General features: G+C 43.9%; 1 protein-coding gene across 1 annotated transcript in view; it reads left to right on the forward strand.

Annotated features, from left to right (window-relative positions):
* The first annotated feature begins 8,016 nt into the window (after nucleotides 1-8,016).
* NCEH1 (neutral cholesterol ester hydrolase 1) overlaps nucleotides 8,017-27,260 on the forward strand; it is a 28,234-nt gene continuing 8,990 nt past the window's right edge. Inside the window, exons 1-3 of the mRNA XM_073359369.2 lie at nucleotides 8,017-8,358; nucleotides 19,630-19,858; nucleotides 23,293-23,362. Of these exons, the coding sequence (XP_073215470.1) occupies nucleotides 8,128-8,358; nucleotides 19,630-19,858; nucleotides 23,293-23,362 (530 nt within the window). The 5' untranslated portion in view covers nucleotides 8,017-8,127. The remainder of the gene's footprint in view (nucleotides 8,359-19,629; nucleotides 19,859-23,292; nucleotides 23,363-27,260) is intronic.

Here is a 27,260-nt window from a genome sequence, read left to right on the forward strand (position 1 = left end):
ATGGTGTATGGGCAAGGAGTGCAATGCCTAATCAATCAAGTAACAAAGATCAACATTATTTTACAGACATCAAAGTTGATCTCCCCTTATATACTGACATAGGCCAGGTCTACCCTACAAACCTGTAGTCTGTGTAACACCACACCCTTGAGCAATGTATTTATACTGACCTAACTTCACATGCAAGGTGGAGAGCTTCTCTCACCAACATACCTGTGACCTCTCAGGGAGGTGTATTAACTACATTGATGGGAGACGTTCTCCCTTCAGTCTAGGAGTGTCTTCACTAAACACTGGTGCAGATCCACTGCTCTGGCACTGTATGTGCAGACAATCCTTAGATAAAAGAACATAAGAATTGCCATACTCGGTCAGACCAATGGATCTAGCTCAGTATCCAGTCTCTCACAGCAGCCAGTACCAGAGCTTCAAAGAGCCAAGTACAGAACAGGACAGTTGGAGCGATCAAGCGGTCTTCCCCTCCCAGCTTCTAGCAGTCAGAGGTTTAGGGCATGGGGTTGTGCATCTGACCACCTTGGCTAATAGCAATTGATGGACCTATCTTCCATTAGTTCACCTAGTTCTTTTTTTAAACTTAGTCATACTTCTGGTCATCACAACATCCCATGGCAATGAGTTCCAAAAGTTAAATGTGCATTGTCTGAAAAATTATTTCTCTTTCTTTGTATTAAACCAGCTGCCCATTAATGTCATTGGGTGACCCCTGGTTTTTGTATTGTGGGAAAGAATAAACACTTCTCGATTCACTTTTTCCCCACCACGAGTGACAATTTTATAGTCTATCATATCCCTACCACCAGTCATCTTTTCCAAGACGGACACTCCTAACCCTTTTAGTCTTTCCTCATATAGAAGCCATTCCATATCTATGATCATCTTTGTTGCGCTTCTCTGAACCTTTTCCACTTCCATTATATCAATTTTGAGATGGGGTAACCAGAATGGAACACAGTATTCAAAGTGTGGGAGCAACATAAATTTATACAGTGGCATTATATTTGTCTCATTTTTCTATCCCTTTCTTAATAGTTCTTAACATTCTCTTAGCCTTTTTGACAGCTACTGTGCACGGAGAAAAGTTTTCAGAGAACTATCCACAATGACTCCAAGAACTCTTTCTTGAATGGTAACAGGTAATTTAGACCCACCATTATATATGGGTAGTTGGGATTATGTCCCCCCGCCCCCAACAAGCATTACTCTGAATGTATCATTGTCCAGTCACCCAGTTTTGAGAGATCCCACTGCAACTCTTGACAGTCAGCCTTGGACTTACTTATCTGCAACTTTACCAGTTTACTGTTCACTCCCTTTTCCAGATCATTAGTGAATATGTTGAATAGCACAGATCCCAGTACAGATCCCTGGAAAACCTCACTGGAAAACCACTCTTCATTGTGAAATCTGACCATTTATTCCTACCCTTTGTTTCCTATCTTTTAGGCAGTTACTGATCCATGAGAGGACCTTCCCTGTTATCCCATAACTACTTAGTTTCCTTAAAAGCCTTTGATGAGGGACTTTGTCAAAAGCTTTCTGAAAATCCAAGTACACTTTATGAAGACCACCCTTATTCACATGCTTGTTAATATCCACAAAGAATTCTAATAGACTGAGGCCTGACTTCCCATTACAAAAGCAGTTTACTTTTCCCCCAACAAATCATGTTTTTCTGTGTGTCTGATAATTCTGCTTTTTACTATAGTTCTTGTAAATAGCCAGAAGAAGGAATTCCCTCTACAGTTTAGAGGACACTATTCTTGCACAAAGGTCCTAAACATTTTACAAACTTTAAGTGCCCTGACATACCACAGTATGGTAGGCAAGAATTACACAAGTTAAACAGGTTTCAGAGTAACAGCCGTGTTAGTCTGTATTCGCAAAAAGAAAAGGAGTACTTGTGGCACCTTAGAGGCTAACCAATTTATTAGAGCATAAGCTTTTGTGAGCTACAGCTCACTTCATCAGATGCTGATGAAGTGAGCTGTAGCTCACGAAAGCTTATGCGCTAATAAATTGGTTAGTCTCTAAGGTGCCACAAGTACTCCTTTTCTTTTTACAAGTTAAACAAAGTATCAAGTAAAGAGGAAGATGTGATGTCCTTGAATTAGAAATGCAGAACAAAAAGTCTATTAAAGCAGTATTTAAAACAATAGTGGAGGGAGGTCAATCTGCCATTAATGGTCACATGGAGTCCTGGCCCTAGTAACATGCTTACAAGTGTAAACATTTAAAAGGTATACCAATACAAGCAAGTACAGTAGCAGGGGTCTTTGCCCACTTAATAAAAGCTACACCCTGTGCATCTCCATTTTAAAGCTCTCTCTTTTCTGAATAATTTTTGCAATAATTTATAAAAAAAAAAGTCTCATTCTAGGTTTTGAGAGTCTAACGATCATGGCTTGAAACAGCCCTGAAATTCTGGTCACAAGATAGCAGGAGTACATATCTAAGGTTACAAGAAAAATAAAGCTGCCAACATGCGGAGTATATATACACAAACACACACACACTCCGCCCCCGCCAGCCACAATTACTATGGTTAAAAACGAACAGCTAATATTGCTATAAGCCCGCTTGGGGGACCCGCTTGGCTAATGTCGGGTATTTGACAGCACTTTCGGTACCTCCCAGGGCACTGGCCAGCTTCCCCGCTCGCGGGGCGCTTGCAAAGAGCCCCGAGGGGCAGAGACGGTATTCGTCAGGGAGGCTTTGTGAAGCCACCCGCCTGGCAGGGAGGCCTCCCGGCAGGTGCGCTCCCAGGCAGGGGCTGCGCTCAGGGCGAGTGGCGGAAGCTGACCGCGTCCCTTCCAGGCCCAGGTGCGTTGCTGGCTTTGAAGGGCTGCCGCGAGCGACACAAACCCGCTCGCCGCGGGGCTAGCGCCGACACCGCTGGGAGAGAGGAGCCGGCGGCAGCAGGCTGTGCGCTGCGCGGCCCGGGCGTCGGCAGGTTTCAGGCTCAGCCCCCGCCCGGCCCCCTTCCTTCTCCTCTCGCACCGCCCGGCCCGGCATCCCCGGCCCTGACCGCACCTCACCGCCAAACCCGCAACCGGCACAGTCTCCCAGGCACCACAAGCGGCCGCCGCCGACCCCAATTCAAAAAGCGAGCCGCTGCTCTAAGCGAGCCGCCCATTGGTTGCCAGGCGGCGTCGGCGCAGGCGTCCCTATGAAAGCCGGTTTCCCATTAGACCTTCTCGGGATTGGCATCACGAGGTTCCGCCCCCCCTCACTTCGCTCTTTGAAAAGGGCTTGTTGTCCTGCCTTCGGGCATTGGGCGTTGTCCGTGCTGCTCGTTGCAAAGCGATCTCCCATTGGCCGGCCGGGATTCCCTCATCCCTAGGTGTGTGAATGAAAGGGAGCTATTCCGCCGCTCCTCTCGCCCAAACATAGATCACAGGGACTGAGCTCACCTGGGCTCTGATTGGCTGATGGCGGTTTTCAAATGAGTCCAACGGCAAGCCGGAGAGTGAGAGAGACCCGGATGTAGCTGCCGTTGCCCGGCCACTGTCCCAGAGGCTCCTCTCAAGGCCGGCGCCTTAGGAACCCCGCCCTGGTCCCCAGAGCTCCGCCCATCGCCAGCGCCCCGACACTGCAGCTGCCGGCCACTGGGCCCCTCTTGACCATGGGCCCCGCCCCGCTGCCCCCTACCCGAGCCTGGCAGGTCACGGCGCCCCTAAGACATGACATCAGTGTCCACGAGGGGAGGAGTCACACGGCCCTAAACGAAGTCCCTTTAAAGCCAGCCTGAGCGAGAAGGGAATCAGGCGCTGTCCTTTCCATGTCTGCCTGTGATGGGAGCGTTGCCCTTGCTGTGCCCCAGGAGGGCGTGCGGGATGGGGGCCCCAACTTGGAAACTGTAGATCCTGAGGGACTCTTACCTGACAAAAATAGCAAGGAGTCCCTGGCACCTTAAAGACTAACAGATTTATCTGGGCATAAGCTTTCCTGGGTTAAAAAAAAACATTTCTTCAGATGCACGGAAAAGGGTTTTTTTTAAGCCACAAAAGCTTAAAGTTTTTGGGATACAGACTAACATGACTACCCCTCTGATACTTCCAGGGTGACCAGATGTCCTGATTTTATAGGGACAGTCCTGATTTTGGGTTCTTTTTCTTATATGGGCTCCTATTACTCCCCACCCCCATCCCAGTTTTTCACACTTGCTGTCTAATCACTCTAGATACTTCCTACCTGGATGTGTTTTGTAGCCATTAAGATTGATGGTAAAATACATATTTTCCCAGACGTATCTAACTCAGCTCCAGCTAGAAGGAAAACCATTTCTATTTGTTAGGATTTGTAGGCTCAGTTGAGTTCTCAGTCAAGCTTCCCGATCTGGCAAACTGGAGCTGCCTTTCCTCATGTCTCCTGAGGCGGTACTTCTTCTAAAATGCTTCCTAGAAATATGACTATAATAATAAAAAGAAAAGCAATGTGTCATTGACCCTGCAGGTGTGCACATTCTTAAACGGAGTCACACAATCTTACTGCTAGCTCACCCTTCTCATGCCATTATTCCCTACTTTTTTGCTGGCACCTTAGTCACATCATATTTAAATCTGCCTCTTTAAGCCAAAGATCTAATTGCTCAGTAAATCACCTGTGCCACCTTTAGGCATGATAAAAATAATTATAAATACTTACTTTGGCCATCAAAAATACTGCCGCATTAATAAATTTAATAAGCTTTGCCTTAAGGATGTTAAAAAGTATTTTATGATTTTGATGAAGAGGAGCTTCTGAATAATCAAATGAAATCAAAAGAAGGAAAAATGAGTTGATTAATGTGAATGTCAGCTGACTCAACTGTATCAAAACTGATATAAAATTAACCATATCTAATGCTTTTGATTTTTTCTTCTTTTTATTTGTCTCTAATATTAAACCTTTGTGATTTGGAAATGAGTATTTTTGTATGTACTCAGCATCTTATGAAAGGCCCAATTTAGTAAGTTCTGACTGTGTCAATTTAAAAGGAATTTGACTGATGTCCTTCTAATCTAATTATTATATGCCAAAATTAAAAGTTTTGATAGTATTCATCCTTTCTATATTAGGGATTCTTACTACTCTAGGTATCTTGAGGACTAAGGACCTGATCCAAAGCTCAATGAAGTCAGTGGGAGTCTTTCCGTTGACTTCAGTGGGCTTTGGGTCAGACCCTAAGGGCCAAAGGAAAGGGGACACTGCTTGTGATAGTAGGGATTGCTCATGCAAGTAAGGGCTTGCAGGCATATGTCCCATGTAAATAAGGATTACATGCATGAGTAAAAGGTTTGAACCCTGCAAACCAGATAGATAGTACATTATCTTTTCTGGGTATGTTCTGGAGGGACAGAGTCCTGCCACCCCCCCACTCCTCCTTTCCTAGCCATCCAGCCTCCACTTCATCCCTCAGCAAAGACCCTGTATCCTCAGAAAGGTCTCCATGGGGTCTGGAGGATGGGGGAATTCTGCAACAAAGACAGCTGACTCCACTTCTATCAATTAACTGGGAAATACCTTCACAGAGGATCAGTGCTGGGCTTGGATCTCAGGGAAACAATACGGCCATTGTATCTGACTACTGTTTGGCATTTCAGCATAAAAACTAGAACCAACAAATGGAACAATGCAAAGTGCAGAATCTCTTGTGCATGAACTTTGCCCCAGATTCTGCAGTTACACATATGCATAACTTAATGTGTGTGTTTGCAGAGTCCAGCCCTATGTGCATATATGCGTGTACTTTATGGACACTGAAATACATGATTCTTATTACAAATAATATAACATTGTAAAATCCTTGGCAATACCTTGGAGTGGTTGCTCAAAGGCTGGCTTTCATTCTAATTTCAGGAAAAATTCTCTGTTCCATTGAAATCGGTAGAGCTGGGCCAGTCTGCACCAGCAGAGACTGTGTCCCATATATTTTGCATATAGAAATGACTGAAAAAATTGCTAATTTGTAAAAAAGAATCCCTCCCAAGCTGAGACCTTGCTTGTTGTTTTCCAACCCACAGCAATTTTTTACAACCAAGTTATGAACTTCTGGAAAAAAACAGATTCTCCATGGAACTGCTGATTCTCTTTAAATAAAGCAGTGTTAATGTGCTGCTGTATTCCTGACTCATTTCCTAATAGCCCTTTAACATACAACTTGCTCAATAAACTGTATGTGGAAACAGTTCTCAAAAACACATTCTGTTTTTGTGATGTAATATAAAATTATAAATATGTTGTGGTCCTTGAAACCCCGTTTCCTCAAAAGTTCAGGGATTTGCTCCTGCTATCACTGGAGTTAATGGATGTTTTTTTATCTTTGACTCCAATGACAACAGGATCAGGTGTGAGCTTTTCATTTCTTATAAACTAGTCATCTAATTTTTCATGTCCATTTCTTTTAGAAAGCTTCTCTTTTCAGGAGCGTCACATAAATTGTGTCAGTTTCCTATGTCTTTTCTTATCTGATGAATTAATCTTAAAATAAATATTAAAATTAGGGATGTGTTCATTCTTTTATGTGTATTTTATTCATGGTGAGACAAGCCATTTAACAAAATATTTGAATTTGTTTAATGGTCCCATAAACAAGCACAAATATAGGGTAACCATTGGTGATATGGAGGTTAGTCAGATCCATGCTGAACATTGTCATGTCTGTTACTTGGCATGACACAGTGAGGTGGCCTCCACTTTGAATTTTTGAGGGAAGAAAAGGATAAGGAAGAAGAAACTTGTTTAGGATTTTTTTTTATTGTATGTGAGATAAATTCTGCTGAAGTAAAAAGCAAAATTTGTGCTGTAGCCATTTGGTAAACTCCTGGCCCCATTGAAGTCAAGGGAAGTTTTGCCATTGACTTCAAAGGGGACAGATTTTCATCCCAAATCTACAGTTCCTTCCCTGGGTTTTCAGCATGCCCATTCCAAACTATAGTATGTACAAATTTAACCCTATCACACATTTTTTTAAGAAACTGTCTCCACTTGAGGCTTTTTTCTCTTCTTCTGATTGAATGGCCATTTACTACCTTCCTTGGGTCTACCCCCTTCCTAAAAGTACCCCCTTTCTGTGACCCAAAGCAATGGATTCCAACATACATCCTTCATTTCTCATTTATCGACTCGGTAGTTGACAGAGACAGATCTAATGCTCCTCATGCTTCTCTCAGTGGATTCTGATCTCTCCATTTCTGACACCGCATAGGTGCATTGGTATTATAGGCTCTGTAAAATTAAATACAAGTATAGTCAAGGATACCTTCCCTGCCCTACTGTCAGTCAGTGAGGAGTCACTGGCCTGTAGCAGAGGTTATTGTAACTGACAATATATCTCAGAGTAACAGCCATGTTAGTCTGTATTCGCAAAAAGGAAAGGAGTACCTGTGGCACCTTAGAGACTAACCAATTTATTTGAGCATAAGCTTTCCTGAGCTACAGCTCATGAAAGCTTATGCTCAAATAAATTGGTTAGTCTCTAAGGTGCCACAAGTACTCCTTTTCTTTTGACAATATGTCACTGCCCAACTTTAAGCTTCTACATGTGGGGGGGAAGGGGGGCAGAGGTGAAAAATACATACATTGTTCATGGACCTTAAGTGTAGTGTAGTTTTCATTCGCTGCAGTCATACTTTTAATATATGTACTGCAGTGTATTTTGTAAAAATATTGTACCCAATCCTGCAAGCCCCTCAGGGAGCTTTGCCTGTCTGAGCAGTTTCATTGAAGCCATTGGGACTGTTCATAGGCACACAAAGTGTCTGGGTTGGGCTTCAATGGTACTGCTCCTGCTGCGTGTAAAGTTAGGTCCTGGAGGGACTGGAGACTTGGGTATTATCAGATGCAACATTTGCAGCACTTTGCCGTTAACCCTGATGATTTGGGGGTTGGATTACATAAAGGCAGCCTGATCCTGGTGCTGGGCGTTATCTGCTGTGTGGCTACAGGCATGCGATTCGAGTGGTGCACTGCATCACGGTGTCCCCTAGATGTCCCTGTGCTCAGATAAGGCCCGAAACATGATGAAACGAAAACAATTGCAAGGACACCGATGTAGGGGGACGGAAAAGCCTAGACTTCCTCTTTACGCGTCCTCTGATTGGCTTGTGAAGGTTATGAAAGCCGTGAATGGGAGCTACCTTGCAGCAAACTTGTCAGGAGGCAGAAAAAACTTGCTTCAGTGTCTGTGCTTGTACACAGCAAAGAAGGCACCGGTCCAGCATGAAATCAGCCTTTGTATTGCTGACTGCGTTGGTAGCCCTGACAGCCTATTATGTGTACCTGCCCTTACCCAGCACAGTGTCGGATCCCTGGAAGCTCATGCTGCTGGATGCCACTTTCAGGGCAACCCAGCAAATGGTAAGCTTGATCCATGCAATTTTATTCTCTCTTCGCCTTCCCTCGCCACCCCCACACGCCCCTTGTATTTCGCTCCGTTGCAGTCAGCTGAGGAAATGCCATGTGTGTCCAGGGACTGATTTTAAAGAGAGGAGAGGCGTCTCAGCCTTTTGCAGCAGCTGCCGCCGCCAAGGCGCCTCCGAGCGAGTTGGCAGAAATTAGCTCTGCAAATGTATCTGACCTTGATTTCTTTAAAGTACAATGCTAATACGCTATCAATTCTGCTGTTTGACGGCTCTGCGCCTCTTGGATTAATTGGTCGGTTGATTTACAGCAGCAAGCGCTCCCTCTTCCTCCCTCGCTGCCTTTGCATTCAATGAATGAGAAATGCCAAAGCAACCTCTTTGTGCCAGCTCTTTTTGCTCCCTTGAATGTAGTTGCGGTGGCTGATGGACTCCCGGCATCTAGAAACAAAATCGGATCTCTCTGTCTCTCCCTCTCACACATATCAGCTGGGAGGAAAATGCCCCACCGGCCCATCCACTTCAAAAGCATGAGGTCGGTCCTTACCTTGTTTACCAGGCTGCGGCTGCCCTTGTGACATTGGGGAGCCAGCTCGGAGCGAAGGCTCTTCCCACTGCTCAGCACAAAACCAACCCTTTTCAGTTCCTTAGGACCCCCACCCCCTGAATCATTTGACAGTGGGAAGTGATGGGCTGACTCCATTGTAGAATCAAAGCATTTGGTAGTCAGTCCCTACTCCAGGCAGGTAAGGAGGACAGCTAACCTCATTACAGCCCCCCGCGCAGTCGTAGACATTTCCTGCATGCCATAACCGAGAAGGGGCTGTTGTTGATCTCTGCTTTGCTTAATCCCACTCACATATCCAGAAGCATAAGGTTTTGGGGATTTCAGATGCAATGTATTTCCCTCTCTCTAGATGATGGAGATCTTTTGTATGGAGTTTATTACATGTTGCCTTCTCTGCATTTCCTAAGAGAAGAAACAAATTGAGTGCTTTTATCCTAGCACTTCACCCATCATATTCCATGAAGAATGTAGTGTGGAAGAGTTTGAAAGCAGAGGGAAAGTCTTTCAAGTCGAGTAAAATTAGTATTTGGGCTTGCACTAATAAACAAGAGGAGTCTACCTTTGGACACTGTATTTGTTATACTGTGTTTTCCAAATAACATTTCAGAGGCTCCCTAACCTTTTCCCCACTTTAAATTTTGTTCTGGTGTTTGCATGGTGACATCATGCAGACCAGGGGTTACAAAACGTTTCACATCATGGTTTTACATGAATTTAATTCCTCTTCTGCTAATATAGTCTAATCTTTTTATAGCGACAATCAGGGTTTTACCCTGCCATATATGCTGAGGCACTTTTAAAAAAACTATTTTTGCCAGTAGTGCTTCATTTTATAAAACTGCATACGTGAAAAACACCTTTTAAAACACCAATTTATAGCAATTTAAAAACATTTAAAGGATGTGTCTTAGCTTTTGTGTGGAGACCAAGACTGCCATTTTAAAAAGTCTACATGGGGGTGAACTGAAAAATCTTGTTTTTCTCACACATCCTTGTAATAGATGACATATTGCATTGGCCAAATGACATGAAAGTGCTCCAAAATAGCTCCATTCTTCAATAGAAGTTAAGGGTGCTCAGCACCTTACATGTTTGGGCCCCTTCATGTGTTCCGTATGAGTGTCTAAAGCAGTTGGATTGTAAGTATCCATCATAATCAGTTCATAGATTTTTAAGGCCAGAAGGCATGTGATGATAATCTACTTAAACCTCCTACATAACATAGGCTATAGAATTTCACTCTGTAATTCTTGCATCACGCCCATAACCTCTAGTTGAATGACAGCATATCTTCCAGAAAGACATCTGCTCTTGATTTAATCAGTCTTTGTGTACTTGTTACTATTAGGGTATAAACTCCATATGTCTCCACCATATTATTTATTTATGTAACATGAGAAATACATGGTACTGCACACTGGGTAAACAACAAACAGTCCCCGCCCACAGGAGTTTACTTTCTAAAGAAAGTAAAAAGTGAGTACAATACAGAACAAATATGGAGTGTAGTGTAGTCTTCATAGATGGAACACATCACAGTACAGCTGAGCCTTCAAGAGTTTGTTTTAAGGAGCAAAGAGGGAGAAGGTGCTTGGCAGATATTAATTAGGAGGCTTTCCAAAGCTGAGTGACAGCATGAACTCAGGAATGAGGGACTGTCTTTAAAATGGGAGCCTGAAAGACCAAAAACTCAATGTGAGTAGTTGAAGAGGTAACTATAAAAGTCAAGCCATGGCAGTTATTTTCAGAGTCAGTTTTTACAACAAAGGATACTTTCAGTAGGGCTAAATTTCCCCCTGGCTCCCTCAGTGGTTGTTACAACACTGACTGGTTTTAGGTTTCTTTAAATGTGTCCATTGAACTTTCACCTACTCCTGAATGTGTTTTCAGCTTGTTACTGTTTATCACAATAATATCCCGGAGGGGTTTGATTGCAGACTGAAGTAATACCTTTCTGGCTAAATGTTCTGATTTTAAAATCTCTGGAGTTCTTGTGTCTAACCTTTTCTCCCAAGAGCATGAACTTGACTTTAAGTGAGCTGTAGCTCACGAAAGCTTATGCTCAAATAAATTGGTTAGTCTCTAAGGTGCCACAAGTACTCCTTTTCTTTTTTTTGCGAATACAGACTAACACGGCTGTTACTCTGAAACTTGACTTTACTTGCTTCTAATCATATAATACCTAACTGTCCTCTCGACTATTCTGAAGCCATGTTATTAAAACAATTTTATAAAGACAGTGTGACAGTTAAACATTACAGTTTCTTGGTGGAAATGATATGTTTACTTTCTAACTAACTATATTAATTCACTGTCCTTGCTGTGTCAGAGCACGGGATTGTGGGAGGTCAGCATGTGTGTGTGTTTCTGTATCTCTCTCACTTTCAATTGGCAACATATTCCTGGCATGGGGGGAGACAACACCAGGGTGGGATAGTAAGAAGAAATAGGAGTGTGGCAGAGAATGAGAGAGGAAAGGGGGAACAGGTTGAAGGTGAGGGAGATCAGAGGAGAAAGTGAGAAAGAAACCAAGAGAGAAGAGACAGAAAGTTAATATGAGAACCAAAAGCCTGGGAGAAAGAAGAGAAAGTATAAAGACTAAAGCCTTGTCCACACTACAACCAAGATTCTGCTGCGTGTTACAGGCATGGTGGGTGTAACCAGTTACAAGAAACATGGGTCAGTTTATGTCCACACAGCAACTTTTCTGCCTATCAGTCTGATTAACCATGAGGTTTTTTTTGTAAGAAGTGCATTCTAGGAAAGTATGGGCAGCTATCCTAATCTTTCTTGCCAGATGAGAGTGCCTGAAAGATATGGCATCAGCTGCACATATGGCAATCTGCTTTAGGGTGCTACCACAAAGAGCTCTGGGTAAGGAGGACCAGTCAAACTGGTTACACAAACATTGGCAAGTTCTTGTGCCAACACAGCAAAGTAACTGTGGTGAACCCATGATAGAAAGATAAACATGCCAGCAGGCTGTGACCCTGGGCTGATGTTTGGTTCAGGGGTGCTGTAATTTATGACTGAGCTGCAACGCTCCCCACCCATCCATAGCTCAGAACAACTGAAGTCTGATTGCTCTTGCCACAACCCCTTCCTCCTCCAACTCATCCCATCAAGAGCCTAATATAGGGGCTTTGAGGCAGGGGGCAGTGTAGAACCATTATGCCAGTCTAATGCTTCCCGCTGTATTGGCAAACTTCCTGGTGGGGAAATCCAGATACCAATCAAGTTTTAAACACACGGGGTGCGAGCACAACTCATGTTGAGAGCCAGCCAGGCCCCTAACTGGTTACAAACTCAGTTAAACTGTAGCTTGGGCAGGGCTAAGGAATAAGGTCAATAAAGTTGACCTTGGTACAGGAAAGATTAATAAAGAAGAGGGCATGTAGATGTAATGCAGAAATACAAGAAAGACATAGGGAGTGTGATTACAAAGAAAGGGAGGAAGGAAGCAAAAGTGACATGCTTTGAGGAAGGGGCTGGCACATTTCTCCACAATCAATCAAGGATGACAGTCCTCAGATGATTAAACTCATACATAGCCTCAGGGCCTTGTGATCTCTCGGCAGTGATTATACTCACAGAGACACAAATGCTCACCACTCCTATTTCTGCTGGGTGCTTGCCAGGAAGCTGTGCCTCACCCTGTCAAACACAAACCAAGCCTCTGTGGCCCTGCTTCCATTCAGGAAGTTTTCTAAGGATATGTCTACACTGCAATTAGACACCCGGAGCTGGCCCATGTAAGTTGACATGGGCTCGCAGGGCTCGGGCTAAAGGGCTGTTTAATTGCGCTGTAGATGTTGGGGCTTGTGCAGCCCGAGCTTTGGGAACCTCACAGGACCCTAGAGCTTGGGCTCCACCCCAAGCCTGAATGTCTACACTGCAATTAAGCAGCCTGTCACCCCAATCCCCGCAACCTCAAGTTGGTTGGCATGGGCCAGCTGTGGGTTTTTAATTGCAGTGTACACATACCCTAAGTGCCCAGCCATTGCTCACAATAGTTAAACTCCAAAGGTGCTAGCAACATTGGGAGTTCTGTTGCAGACACTGAGTTGGCAGTAGCTTTGCCACAACCAGACGTGCCCAGAGTCAGAACCAGTCTCTGATTCCATATACTGTAGATTTTGATTGCAAAGTCCAGGGGACAAGACTTTCTCATTTAGTAACCAGCACATTCTCAGTCCCTAGAAATGATAACGAATCTTTGCATATATCAAAGATATTTCTAATGCGCCTGTCACTTTGGTAGCTAAGCACTAAGCACAATTAAGATAAAAAGAGTGTCTGGGTCTAACAGAAATTGTTCAGTCTCTCTAAACCCTGATGTACAGGAATGTGTGAACTTGGTAGGTTTCTTCCCTTTGATTGTTTTTTGACAACAGTAAGTCCCATAAGTGGGAGTGGGCTGGCTCCATCACTCATGTAATGGGTGGGGCTTGCAGGGAGGCCTCATGGGAGCAGGGTATGGTGACAGCATGCGATAGACCTGCAGGTAGCCAGGCAGCTGCAAATTTGCAAAACAATTTTCTGTGAAACGAAACAGGGACATGCCCTAACTATTGGACATGAGGGCTCCCTATCCTGAGAGAATGTGAGCTAACATGAACAATCTGGGCAAGACCTGTTTGCTCCTTTCCCTGAACGTGGGCTGGATGAATGGACTAAAAGGTGGATAGAAAGTTGGCTAGATTGTCAGGCTCAATGGGTAGTGATCAATGGCTCCATGTCTAGTTGGCAGCCGGTATCAAGTGGAGTGCCCCAAGGGTCGGTCCTCGGGCTGGTTTTGTTCAATATCTTCATAAATGATCTGGAGGATGGTGTGGATTGCACCCTCAACAAGTTAGCAGATGACACTAAATTGGGAGGAGAGGTAGATAAGCTGGAGGGTAGGGATAGGATACAGAGAGACCTAAACAAATTAGAGGATTGGGCCAAAAGAAATGTGATGAGGTTCAACAAGGACAAGTGCAGAATCCTGCACTTAGGACGGAAGAATCCCATGCACCGCTACAGACTAGGGACCGAATGGCGCGGCAGCAGTTCTGCAGAAAAGGACCTAGGGGTTACAGTGGACGAGAAGCTGGATATGAGTCAACAGTGTGCCCTTGTTGCCAAGAAGGCCAATGGCATTTTGGGATGTATACGTAGGGGCATTGCCAGCAGATCGAGAGGCGTGATCGTTCCCCTCTATTCGACATTGGTGAGGCCTCATCTGGAGTACTGTGTCCAGTTTTGGGCCCCACACTACAAGAAGGATGTGGATAAATTGGAGAGGAGGGCAACAAAGATGATTAGGGGACTGGAACACATGACTTATGAGGAGAGGCTGAGGGAGCTGGGATTGTTTTGTCTGCGGAAGAGAAGAATGAGGGGGGCTTTGATAGCTGCTTTCAACTACCTGAAAGGGGGTTCCAAAGAGGATGGCTCTAGACTGTTCTCAGTGGTAGCTGATGACAGAACAAGGAGTAATGGTCTCAAGTTGCAGTGGGGGAGGTTTAGGTTGGATATTAGGAAAAACTTTTTCACTAGGAGGGTGGTGAAACACTGGAATGCGTTACCTAGGGAGGTGGTGGAATCTCCTTCCTTAGATATTTTTAAGGTCCGGCTTGACAAAGCCCTGGCTGGGATGATTTAGTTGGGGACTGGTCCTGCTTTGAGCAGGGGGTTGGACTAGATGACCTCCTGAGGTCCCTTCCAAACCTGATATTCTATGATTCTATGAACATGCTGGTTGTTGCACTACAGCAGATCAGGCAGAAAAACGGTTTCACAAAATTTCCTTGGCTAAAGAATAACCTCTCAGAACAACCACAAGACCCACAAAGGGCCAGATCACAGCTGGTGTAAATCAGCACAACTCCACTGAAGTCAATGCAGCTAGATGTCAAAGCATTACATAACTTTACTGAACTTCTTTGAACCTCAAAGGAAGCGTGGGGGTAGTTCTCTGATCCACATTGACTTACATTTACCCTAATGTAACATGTGTGAGTGAAACCCTCCTGCATTCAACCTTGAATTGGATTTTCCTATGGGAGGAACAGAGGGAGAATAGTATGATCTGAAATTCAAAGGTACAAATTGTCTTGTGCATTCAGCATTTCCAGGGTTTGAGTTGATACTTTTTGTATTCTTTTTAATGGGAGGGCTTTCTTAAACACAGAGAGCTGGTGTTCAGTCAATAAAACCATAAACATTTTGGAACCTGGCTTCCTGAGAAGCCATCTCTTTCACAGCGTAATACTGCCGCAGTTTAAACAGGCTGCTGGGAGGGCATCCTTTGTCAGTGCCTCTCAGCTTTGGAAGTGGATTGCCCCCCTTGGTCCATTGAAGCTGAGATTTATAAAATTAGGCATACTTCAAAGCCTGCCTCTTTCTAAAGGCACATGTAGTGAAGGTGGTTTAGGGGCTTTTTTATACACCAGTTGGATTAATGTTAATGCCGCATATTTGTACTGAATATTGATTATCTAAATTTTGTAAAGTACCATAGGTGGGAGATTAGATTTATGGCCCCAAAGAAATAAAGCCTCCATGACAAGGAATCTGCAGTCATGCAACAAATCCTTCTTTCAATGGAGTTCCTCTGAAATATTATTTATATTACCGTAGCGCCAAGGAGTCCTGGTCATGGACGAGGCCCCCATTGTGCTAGGTGCTGGACATACACAGAACAAAAAGATGGGCTTTATCCCTCTGTATTTGTAGGAATAGTGTGCTTCTGTTAAACTATCCATCCTCTGAAAGCTTTGACACTGTGGCCTGCAGTAACAGGCTCCCAGGCTTACCACTGGAAAGTGACCAGGGAAAATAACAGTGCAGAGATGTAGTAAACACAAAGGACTGTTTTTTATTAACAATCAGTGAAATAACAACAAGGGGTCCGGTGGCACCTTAAAGACTAACAGATTTATTTGGGCATCAGCTTTCATGGGTAAAAAACCCACTTCTTCAGATGCATGCCTGAAGAAGTAAGCTTTTTTACCCACGAAAGATGATGCCCAAATAAATCTGTTAGTCTCTAAGGTGCCACCGGACTCCTCGTTGTTTTTGTGGATACAGACTAACATGGCTACCCCTCTGATAATCAGTGAAATACACATCCTTAAAATGAATTGGAAAAATCAGCAAAAGATTAACACTTAGTAGTATTAAAACCCATTTCCAAATGGCACTTTGGAGCCTAAATGACCTTTGATTTTTTCTCCCGAGACATGGTCTCGACCCAATTTTTATTCTGGTATAACTATTTTGATTGGGGGGGAGGGAGAGTGATTATTTTAGTGTTTTTTTTTTAAAGTTATACCAGTACAACCCCTAGTGTGGATGCAGTCTTACTGGTATAAAGATACCTTATACCAGTATCATTTAGCCCCCCTTCCCATGCAGGATTAGTTATTCCAGATAAAAGACCTTTATACCAGTATAATGGCATCCACACTAAGGGTATGTGTTTACTGCTGCAACTGCACCAGTATAGTTAGAGGTAAAACTTTTGTGAGCAGACAAGCCCTTAGGCTCATAAGTCACTTAGGTGTTTTTGAAAATTTTATCCATGGTCTATTCACAAAGTAAAATATCACTTCTGACACTTCCTCTAATGTTACTGGGTATCAAGCTCCCATGGCTTTTGGTAACCATTCCCCTTACCTCCCAGATCAACACTCTGACTTGCTGGGAATAATTATAAAAGGGGCTCAGACTCCTTCCTGGTTTCTAGCATGCCTCAGCCAGGACAAGTGGTCAGCCTTCCAAAATAGTGAAAGACCTCCCCTCCAACCCATCTATTTTTTTAAAATACCCACTAGTAGCCTCATTATCATAGTGCACTGGGTGGTTTGGCCTGATATCTCCCTTCCACATCCCCTCTTGGATCTTCCACAGCATGCCTGGGAAAAATATGATGTGTTGCAAGCACAATTACTATATAAATCGTATGTACATTGGGAAACAGTTCTCTACCTTTTCGGCTGAAGGGGATCTCCCTTAGCTGGTAGTAGTAGGTCCTTTATCCTCTCTGGGCAAGATGCGTAAACAAAGTACAAGAAGTCAGATACCAGAATTGCATCCTGAGGGTATGTCTGTGCTGTAGCTGGGAGCATACTTCCCAGCCCAGGTAAACAGACATGCTCTAGGTCTAGTCAAGCTAGTGCACTAAAAGGAGCAGCGTGGCCATGGACAGGAGCTCGGGCTAGACACCTGAATGTCCCCAGTCGATAGGGTGGGTTTGCCCAAGCTTCTTCCTGTGCTGCCACAGCCACACTGCTATTTTTAGCTCGCTAGCTCAAGCAGAGCTAGTGCATGTCAGTCTACTTGCACTTGGGAGCACCCTCCCAACTGCAGCATAGACATCCCTGAAGCCCATACATAGGTAAAAAGTTAGGCCAGTGCTGGTTTTCTTGTTGCATCTCAACAAAGGGCTCAGTGGGTAGAAATAAATTCCCATCCCGCTCTGCTTCTAGTGCTCTGATCTTATCCTAGGAGGCTAAACATTCAGTCAGCAAACACAGATGGGCTGATTAGCAAGCACCACCATGTTCCCTTGAGACCAATTCCTGCCTCTCAGTCACAAACTCCCTGCTCTCAGTCTTGTTTTCAGTAATTGAGATTTCTCCTTGAAGAAACTTACTGAAAGTAAAAAGATTTGTACTTCAGGATGAATCATTTATACACAAGAAGAAGAATACACTTATGGCACCTTTTCTCCAGGGATTTCACGGCTTTTTAAACATGAATTAAGCCTCACAGTCACTGTCCCTACAAGGCAGGTATTATTGCAATCAGTTTAGGGAAGAATAAACTGAGGCAGAGGCCCCAACTGAGTGAGCTACTCACACTCTTTCAGCTTGTAGAAAGCAAGGCAGGCTTTACTGTGTGAAGCAAGGAGATTCTTTTCCCCTAGAATCAGGCAAGCACAGACAATACTGAAGAGGTTTATTCAAGGTACCTGAAAGACTGATAAACAGCTTCAAAAGTATAGTGTTACAGTAACCAATTATATACCTTTTCTTATTAATTTATTTGCATTTATTTTGTACTTACAGAGACAAACATTATTTCAGAGAGAGGGAGAGAACATTTAACATGATAATGACAGGAGCAGGACATACACATAGAAGCTATTTTAATTACATTATTTATCTGTGACTATTCTTAAGACGAAGGGGTGGGGGGGATGAGTGTTCACAGATATCCGGAGAGCTGTGCAGGGGTTTGTACTGTTCTTTCTTACCAAGAGGCTGAGTTACTGTGCGGACATCTGACCATGTAAGTCTATCAAGTGTTTACAGCTACCACTATCCTTGGACCGCTGGTATTTCTGTTTGTTAGTTACGTAGGTTTCTGTCTCAGCTGCTAACTGAATTTTTAACTCTTGCCTAACAACTAGGTGATGCAATTCAGACTAGTAAAGTCAGAAGAAGAAAATTTGGATCTTTATGGTTCATATTTTCACTGGAAGTGTAGAAAAGTTTGTGATTATGGGATTTTATTAACACCTAAACTTTCCCAATACACTATGAGAAATGCAGAAATTAATTGTAATAATATAACAAAATGACTACTGTATATGTGTATTACTGCCCTCTACTGGAAGAAATTGACACACAGTTCAGCAGTTCTAAGGGTCCTATGGTGCTGTGGTTCTCAACCACGAGTACGTGTACCCCTGGGGGTATGCAGAGGTCTTCCAGAGCGTCCATCAATTCATCTAGCTATTTTCCTAGTTTTACAACAGGCTAAATAAAAAGACCTAGCAAAGTCAGTACAAACTAAAATTTCATTCAGACAATGACTTGTTTATACTGCTCTATATACTATACACTGAAATGTAAGTACAATATTTATATTCCAGTTAATTTATTTTATAATTATATGATAAAAATGAGAAAGTCAGCAATTTTTCAGTAATAGTGTGCTGTGACACTTTTGTATTTTTATGTCTGATTTTGTAAGCAAGTAGTTTTTCAGTGAGGTGAAACTTGGGGGTATGCAAGACAAATCAGACTCCTAAAAGGGGTACAGTAGTCTGGAATGGTTGAGAACCACTGCTGTCGTGCTACCCACTCCTGACGATTCTTTTTCTATCTTACTGTGCTTTTCAAGGTGGAGTGTCTCAGTTCTAACCCACTGCCATCTTGATCTTCCAAGTGCTCATTGTGCTTTTTTTCCCCAAAATATATATTAAGACAACTGAGGGTATGTGTACACTGCCAAAAAAAAAAAAAAGACCTGGGACAGGAAATCTCAGATCCCAGGTCAACTGATTTGGAGTCACGCTATGGGGCTAAAAATAGCAGCATAGATGCTCGGGCTGGAGCTCAGCATCTGAAACCCACCTCCTTCACTGGGTTTCAGGGCTAAGCCTTAAACTCAAACAACTACACTGTAGCCATGTAGTGCAAGCCCCAGGAGTCCAAGTCAGTTGACCCAGCCTTTGAGACTCACTGCCTTGGGTCTCTTTTTTGTAGTGTAGACATGCCCTGAGAATTCTTTGGGTGGCACAGTTTTGTCATAATATAACTTTGGAAGGCTTTGACATCATTACCTCATTGGTGTTAAGTTCTGTTGCCTGTCTAGTTACAGGTACTGTCATTTGAAGAAAATTGCAAGGATATTTAATGCAACATAGTAGGATAAGCCTGTGAGTAACAAATTATTTTTTTCCCCCACTCCTCAATTTCTCCCTAGTGCAACCTGGTTCACTGTCTAAGACTCAGCCATCACTTGAGAGTTCTGAATTATGTGATTGGTACTTTTGACAAGCTGGAGCCCTCGTCCTCTGAACACATTAAGATAACAGACGCCCTTTTTGATGGAGTGGAAGTCAGAGTGTTTGAACCTTCTCCAAAGCGAGATGAAACACTAAAGCGTAGTGTCGTTTACATCCATGGAGGAGGATGGGCTTTGGCAAGTGCAAGTATGTGTCTGTCATTAATTAGAGTGGATTATGATATGTTCTCATCACAGCAGATTCAGTGTTACTAAAAGCTGTTCTCCCACCCAGAAGCTGAGAGTTTTGCTCTCTGAGACATGTCTGAACCTAATGAGAGCTGGAACCCTGGGTCTATAGTAACTGTCCCAACTCTCGCCATAAGAGGCAGAAAAGTAATCCTGAAACAGAAAACAAGTGCATTCTTTATCAGCACATGGCTGCAAAAGAATCAGAAGCTTATTTTAAACACATACCGAAAAGAGTAGAGAGTTATTTATGGGGACTCCTTCATGACCAAGCTGGTATAGGTCAGTGGTTTTTAAACTTCTTCTTTGGTGACCCAGTTGAAGAAAATTGTTGACGCTGACGACCCAATGGCCCTGGGGATGAGGGGTTTGGGGTGTGGGAGGGGTTCAGGGCTGGGGTACAAGAGTGAGGGCTGCGGGGTGGGGCCAGGAATGAGAGGTTCAGGGTGTGGGAGGGGGCTCTGGGCTGGGGTAGGGGCTTGGGGTGCGGGAGGGCATCAGGACTCTGGGTTGGGAGTGCAGGGTCTGTGGATGAAGGATTTGGGGTGCAGGAAGAGGCTCTGGGTATGGGCGGGCTCAGGGCAGGGGATTGGGGTGTGGGGTTTGGGCGCAGACTTACCTTGGGTGGCTCCTGGTCAGCAGTGCAGCAGGGGTGCTAAGGTAGGCTTCCTGCCTGTCCCGGCACTGTGGACCGCGCTGAGTCCCGGAAGCAGCCAGCACCAGGTCTGACTCCTAGGCAGAGGCGCGCAAGCGGCTCTGCATGGCTCTCACCTGCAGGCACCTCTCCCCTCTCCCCCAGCTCCCATTGGCCAGGAACCAGTGCTCAGGGCAGGGGCAGCACACGGAGTCCTGTGGCGTCCCTAACTAGGAGCTAGACCTGCTGCTGGCCATTTCCTGGGGTGCAGCGGGTGTCAGAACAGGTAGGAAATAGCCTGCATTAGCCGGGTAGCACCGCCGACGGGACTTTTAACGGCCCGGTCGGCAGTGCTGACCAGAGCCTCCACGACCCAGTGTCTTACTGAGTCACAACCCACAGTTTGAAAACCACTGGTGTAGGTCACCATGGTCTCTGTGTTGCATGCCACGGAGGACAGTAAACACTGACCAAACGATTAGGGACTGATGGCTACATGATATATTTTGCCTAAGCCCCAGGCAGCAGTTTATCCTTCTGCAAGAATCACCTCATAGGTAGTTGAAAATGTTGAAGCTTTTTGTGGAAATGTTCCCATTTTTTGACTGGCTCTAAATTACACGTATTTGGAGTGATGTGCGACTGCAGGGGATAGAGGCAGCTAGAGGGAGGTGGAGACCAGGCACTTTGCATGGCCTGCTCCTTTAGAAAACCAGTGTTTTTAGCAGAAAACTGCCTTGGCCATCAAAGTTGCCTAGAGTGGTGTTAAGTTAACACGCTATGAATGTGGAAGGTAGTGCGCAGCTGTAGACAGTGATAGCCTGGCCACTAATCCAGCCACACTATTGTCAGGGAGTAGAATCTTCAGTGCGGGGCTGTGAGCGCAAACACTCCCTGTGGGTGTCCTTAAGATCTGCCTGGTTGGGGTGAAGATTGAAGGCCATGCCCTCTTCATCTTCTGTGCTTCCAAGAGGATAATAAAGCATATTGTATGTTGAAAGGTGCAGATTTAATTACTGCTTAACCCTATGACAGTTTTAGTGTGAAGAACGATTATGGGTGGGATTATCAGATGTGCCTTTGACTTTCAGTTGGATGTGTGTACCTAAATCACGTAGGCACTTTTGGAAATGCCAGCCTATTTGGTCCATAATTAGTAACTGTACCCATTAAAAATTTCTCTACCTTTCTAGTCTCACAGAATTCTCCCAATTAGCCCTGTAACGGCGGGGCCTTGCTGATCAAGCTGGGGTGCCCCCATCAGTCCAGTATGGGGGTAGTCCACTCTGCCACTCGGTAGTTGGCTTCCCCGTTACATGGCTGATTTCAGCCACCTGTGGCCTGGCTCCCCAATGGGGTCACCTAAACGGGAAATCCGTGGATTCTGAGTGGCAAAACAATCAAACAGTCTCTGGATTTAGCCCCCTGGTCAGGGCAAAGCAGCAAGCAGGCTGCAGCCCCTGTGTGGGGCAAAGTAAGCAATTAGTCTATAGCTTGGCAGCCTCTGGCTGGGGCAGCAAACAACCAAACAGACTAGGGAATTAGCCCCCTGGGCAGGGCGAAGCAGCAAACAGGATGCAGCCCCGGGACGGTAAACAATCAGTCTAGAGGCCTCATGCCTCTCTGGGTTGGGCCGTAGTTTAAGCAGCTTCCTCAACAGGTGGCAGCTCGGCTTCCACGGTAGTCACGGCAGCTGGCAGGTAGACCTGGTCCCCGGGCTTTACCACCAGGGGCACTGCAGGTACCTCTGCAAGAGCCAGCAGCGTACCCCCACTCCCGCAACTGGCCTGCCTCCTTTTATCTGAGTTCTCCACTTGGAGCACGTACAGCAGGCAAGAGGGGGCGTGGCCTCCAGGGTCACAATGACTGGTCCGCCCCCGGTGGCCCAGTGCAGTCTTTAGGAAGACCTGTCATAGGTAGCTGTTAGTGATGCTTTATAGAACTTGGTCAGCTGCACTGGTTCTGTAGTAACACTTGCATAGCACTCCCAAGGGGCAGAGTGTGTGCTTCAGAATTACAGTGCTTCACTCAGATCACTGTAACTCTAACCACATTATTGCAGTTTGAGATGTAAAAATTAGTGGTAGAAATATTACTGCTAAATATTAAATCTCAAGACTGTGTACTTTAAAGAGATGCTTAATACATTGTTATATCCTCCACCACCATTAAATACCTATTCAGTAACTGAAGAGGCATAGAATTAAAGAAAATTAGCACCCTGAGAAATAAGATGGCTTTGAACCTGCTGCCCTGATTCAGGTGAGCAGTCCCATTGACTTTAATAGGACTACTACCTTGAGTAGGAACTGAAAGTTTCAAGTCCAGCATGCATAATATCACGACCACATATACAATGACAAAAATGCACAAAAATAGCATTTCTCAGACACTAATCCTCAGAACAGCCCAGTGCAGTTAGGTACCGCTAAGTGAAACTGTGGCAGAGAGGTGAAGTTACTTGCCTGAAGTCACACAATAAGTTGATGGCAAAGCCAGGAAGAGAGTGCACAAACTGTGTTCATTCCATTAGATCATGGTACCTGCTGTTATACACTGACTGCATTCCATTTCTTTACATTTGCATAAAGATTTACTGATAATAATGAGTGTCTATTATAATGTCAGGGGTTTTTGCAGGATTGAATATAAGTGCTTGCTGTTTTTCTTATGAATCTAAAGATATGTAAAGCTGTGTACAATATGCATATTCACAAAATTTACTGTCTCCCACTAACGTTTGGTCGTCTTATTCCCAGGAACAAGCTTCTATAACAATCTCTGCAGGATCATGGCAGAATCTCTGAATGCTGTAATTGTCTCAGTTGAGTGAGTAATCAACAAAATCTTAAAGTATTTAGAAATATAGATTATGAATGGGTTAATTGCTTTTTTCTTTGTCGTGACTTGTTTAAAAGGTTTTCATTTGACAAAAGTCTCTTTAGCAGGACTTGGTATTTTGTGCCCTTCTCAATGACAGTGGATTAGAATGGTATCTGAATTCTGTTCTCATTATAAGAGATAATGGCACCCTCAATAGTACAGGACATTTAAAAGTACATAGTAAAAAGGGAGTGAGGGGGAACCACTTTAACTGGAACTAAAAAGCCACAATCTTGCTAACACATGCATACGAGTAATCCTATTAAAAACTGTGGGTTTACTCAGATGAATCAGTAACTCGTGTGCATCAGTGCTTGCAGGATCGAGATCACAATACAAACACAGACACACTTTCTATATACACACACAAACCCCCTCACCCTTTGAAGGAAGAGAGAAATACCTATCCCTCAATCTCTCCAGTCAGCAGATGGGACTGTTGTCTCTCTCAGTGGTCACTGTCATTGTGCTTCCCAGCAGGAGGTTGAGATTTGTGAGTTAGATTTGAACTAAGGATATTTCTCGTTCTTTTAGAAGCAATTAAGTTGTATTAAGGTATGGTATAGAACAGGGATCGGCAACCTTTGGCTCATGGCCCGCCAGGGTAAGCCCCCTGGCAGGCCGGGCCGGTTTGTTTACCTGCCGTGTCCACAGGTTCAGTTGATCGTGGCTCCCACTGGCTGCAGTTTGCCATCCCAGGCCAATGGGGGAAATGCGGAAAGCAGTGCAGGCTGAGGGATGTGCTGGCCCTCGCTTCCCGCAGCCCCATTGGCCTGGAATGGTGAACCGTGGCCAGTGGGAGCCGCGATCATCCGAACCTGCGGATGTGGCAGGTAAACAAACCATCCTGGCCCACCAGGGGACTTACCCTGGTGGGCTGCGTGCTAAAGGTTGCTGATCCCTGGTATAGAACTTCAATTGGTAGCTGATTTTTACCACTGTTGCTTAACTAAAACATGCAGTGGAGACTATTTCCTGCTGTGCCCTCTCCTCCACAAACACAGACACTTGATACATTGATCTAACCTCACCCGAACACTTAAAGTAAGTACATCCATTTATTCATGTCTGAATACTGGTGACATCAGAACAGAATTTTTGGAAGTCTTCACAATCCATCTCTAACTTCATGCTGACCTTACAGTGATCTGCAGCATACCATCCATTTCCTCATTTGTCATCCCTGCTACCATTCCTTCCATAATAACTTTCTCAGGGTTATTGCCATCTCTACACCTAATGTGAGCAAAGTACATAAGTTTGCATGTGTTGATTTCTGACATCAGGATCTGCTGCTCTCAAATAATATTTCTAACATAGGCATTAGTCTTTTTCTGTCCACACATGGAGCTTACCTGACGGTATCACAAAGAACCAAATCAACTATGTAATGATACAGCTATACTAGAGATCAAGTACACAATGACCATAGACTTTCCTGAGTGCAGACTGGTGCAGACCATCAGCTGTTAGCGTGAAACAAAATTAAAACTTAAACATAGGACATTCAACATTTGGACTTATCCAAAATCAACAACCATTATATAACTTCAGTCCACAATGGGTTTGAGTCACTGGGACAGGTGAAGGAGAACAATCGCAACATACGGAGGTAAAATGAAAACTGTTATGCTCAAAACCACCGAAGCACACATTCTGAAATGTCACTGTTGGAGTGCTCCGTAGGTAACTGAGAAGGTGTATAAACTAGTGGAAAAATGGTGCAGGGTGAAAGAGAATAGCTTGGAGATGGAAGAATGTAGGAGAGAATATAAGGAACTGAGCAGACAGATGGAACGGCAGACTAGATCAGTCAAGGGCAAATATCTAAAGGCAAAATGTATGTAACTTGAGAATTAGGAAGAGTAATAGCACAAAAGGTATGTTCACAGTGGTCAGGTTTCTTACCAACAGGTTTTTCTGTGATCAAGCATAATAAAATATCATGATGGCAGAGCCCTCATTGAGGGTGATGGTATCAAACACAAGTGTAGAGATTACTTTGCCAGGATGTGTGCCTCACCTGATAACTGCCACACACTTTGCACGAGTGCAAATCACTACACAAGCTGGAAGGCAGTGGTGAATTTAGCCCTTCTCTTTACCTTATGGAGTCTTAGTTTAACAACCCTCTTAAGTTGCTAAGTACATTAATGGGCTACTCTAATAAACCAGAAGAGGGAAATTTGAGTGGTTGCATTAAGCACTTTTCTTTTGTAAATGAAAATATTAAAGTTGACAGAAGAGTGGGGCCAGTGACTGAATTAATGAGATTATTTGCCAATTCTCATGATCAAATTACAGCCTCATTACAAATTACAGCCTATGCAGAATTGATTTTACTGGTACAGTATTCATTCCAATATAATTTAAGGGTAGTTGTTTCCAGCTCCTTTTAATTGTCTCCTCTAATAAACACAAAAATAAATGAGCAAGATGTTAGCCATTGCAGACAAGTGGCTATCACAATATTGAAATGTCCCTTATTATTCCTTTTCTTGTTTATGATGCTGTAATCCTGCCTGTTTTGGTGAGCCGTTTGTCTTCTCTACCCAACCATTATCTCTGTCAATCAAGCCTTTTGTACTCAGTGCAGTCTAATTTGATTTCTCATTAGTTTAATTGCACATCTTCTCACTTGAATGTTGCATACCCAATCTGTTATCCAGTTGTAGAGGGGATTCCCAAAGGCCTATCATATCTTACTTTATCTAATGTAATAAACAGATTACTTTCTAAAGCCTAAATAGTTTTAAGAATCTGAAAAACTTATTTATCTCAATATTATGCCTGAAATTTATTTTGCACATATAATTTCTGTTGGATGCAAAACAGTCAGTCAGTAGAATATAGGAGTATGATCTAATATAGCACACGTTGGTTTTATGCAAAGGCACGTGCTTCACGGTGAATCAGTTCTTATCCTGGATACAGGAGATAGCATTTAAGAGTGTTAGTCAGTCCACCACATTATATTCAATAAACCCCACAGGGCAAGATTAATGAGATCAAATCAGTGAGCATCCTAAGCAGGCTGAAATTTAAGGCCGTATCTAGACTAGAATTTAAAAGGGTGTTAGCTAGCGTAGACAAGACACACTGCCTCTAACGTATGCTAAGCTGGTAGAGTTGAGGCCTGTCATTTTGGTTAGCACATGTTAGCTAACATTCTAGCAACACACCTTTACATACTAAGCTATACAAGGCTTAAGAGAATAAGAATCGCAAAAAACACCTTCTGAGGTAGTGTTGCCTAGTGGATAGAGCAGCAGACTGGCACTCAGGAGACCAGGATTCTATGTCTGACTGTACAGCTAGCCTGCTGAGTGACCAGAGGTAAATTATCTCACCTCTTTGTGCCTCAGTTTCCCTATCTGTAAGATGGGGATAATGCTACTGACCTTTGTAAAGCACTTTGAGATCTGCTGATGAACAGCACTATATAAGAGCTAAGTATAATTATTATTATTATTAGACACAAGGGCCTGCGTTGTTGTTGCCAGGCTGGCATGATAAACAAGGGAGCAAGTTTTGAAGGTGCTTTTTAATCAGCTGCCTGTCTTTCCATGGCAAAAACATGGTCAAAAGACTCAGCCTGACTTGCAAGCCTCAAATTAATCCCACAACAGAGAAAGGGTCATCACAACCCCATGTCTACCCACCAGACAGACTCCTGGTGCCCTAGTGTTGAGGATGATGTAGCTTCCAAGCAGCAGTATCTGCTTGCAGTATCAGCCGAAGACTACTCTAGGAACAAAACCAAGTTTGCAGGGCCTGTGAGATTTTTTAAATACAATAGATCACTTTGGGGAGAGAGAACAAAAGGCTGACTGATTAAGAATAT

The sequence above is a fragment of the Lepidochelys kempii genome, chromosome 9, assembly GCF_965140285.1.
Source record: "Lepidochelys kempii isolate rLepKem1 chromosome 9, rLepKem1.hap1, whole genome shotgun sequence".
Classification (NCBI taxonomy): domain Eukaryota; kingdom Metazoa; phylum Chordata; order Testudines; family Cheloniidae; genus Lepidochelys; species Lepidochelys kempii.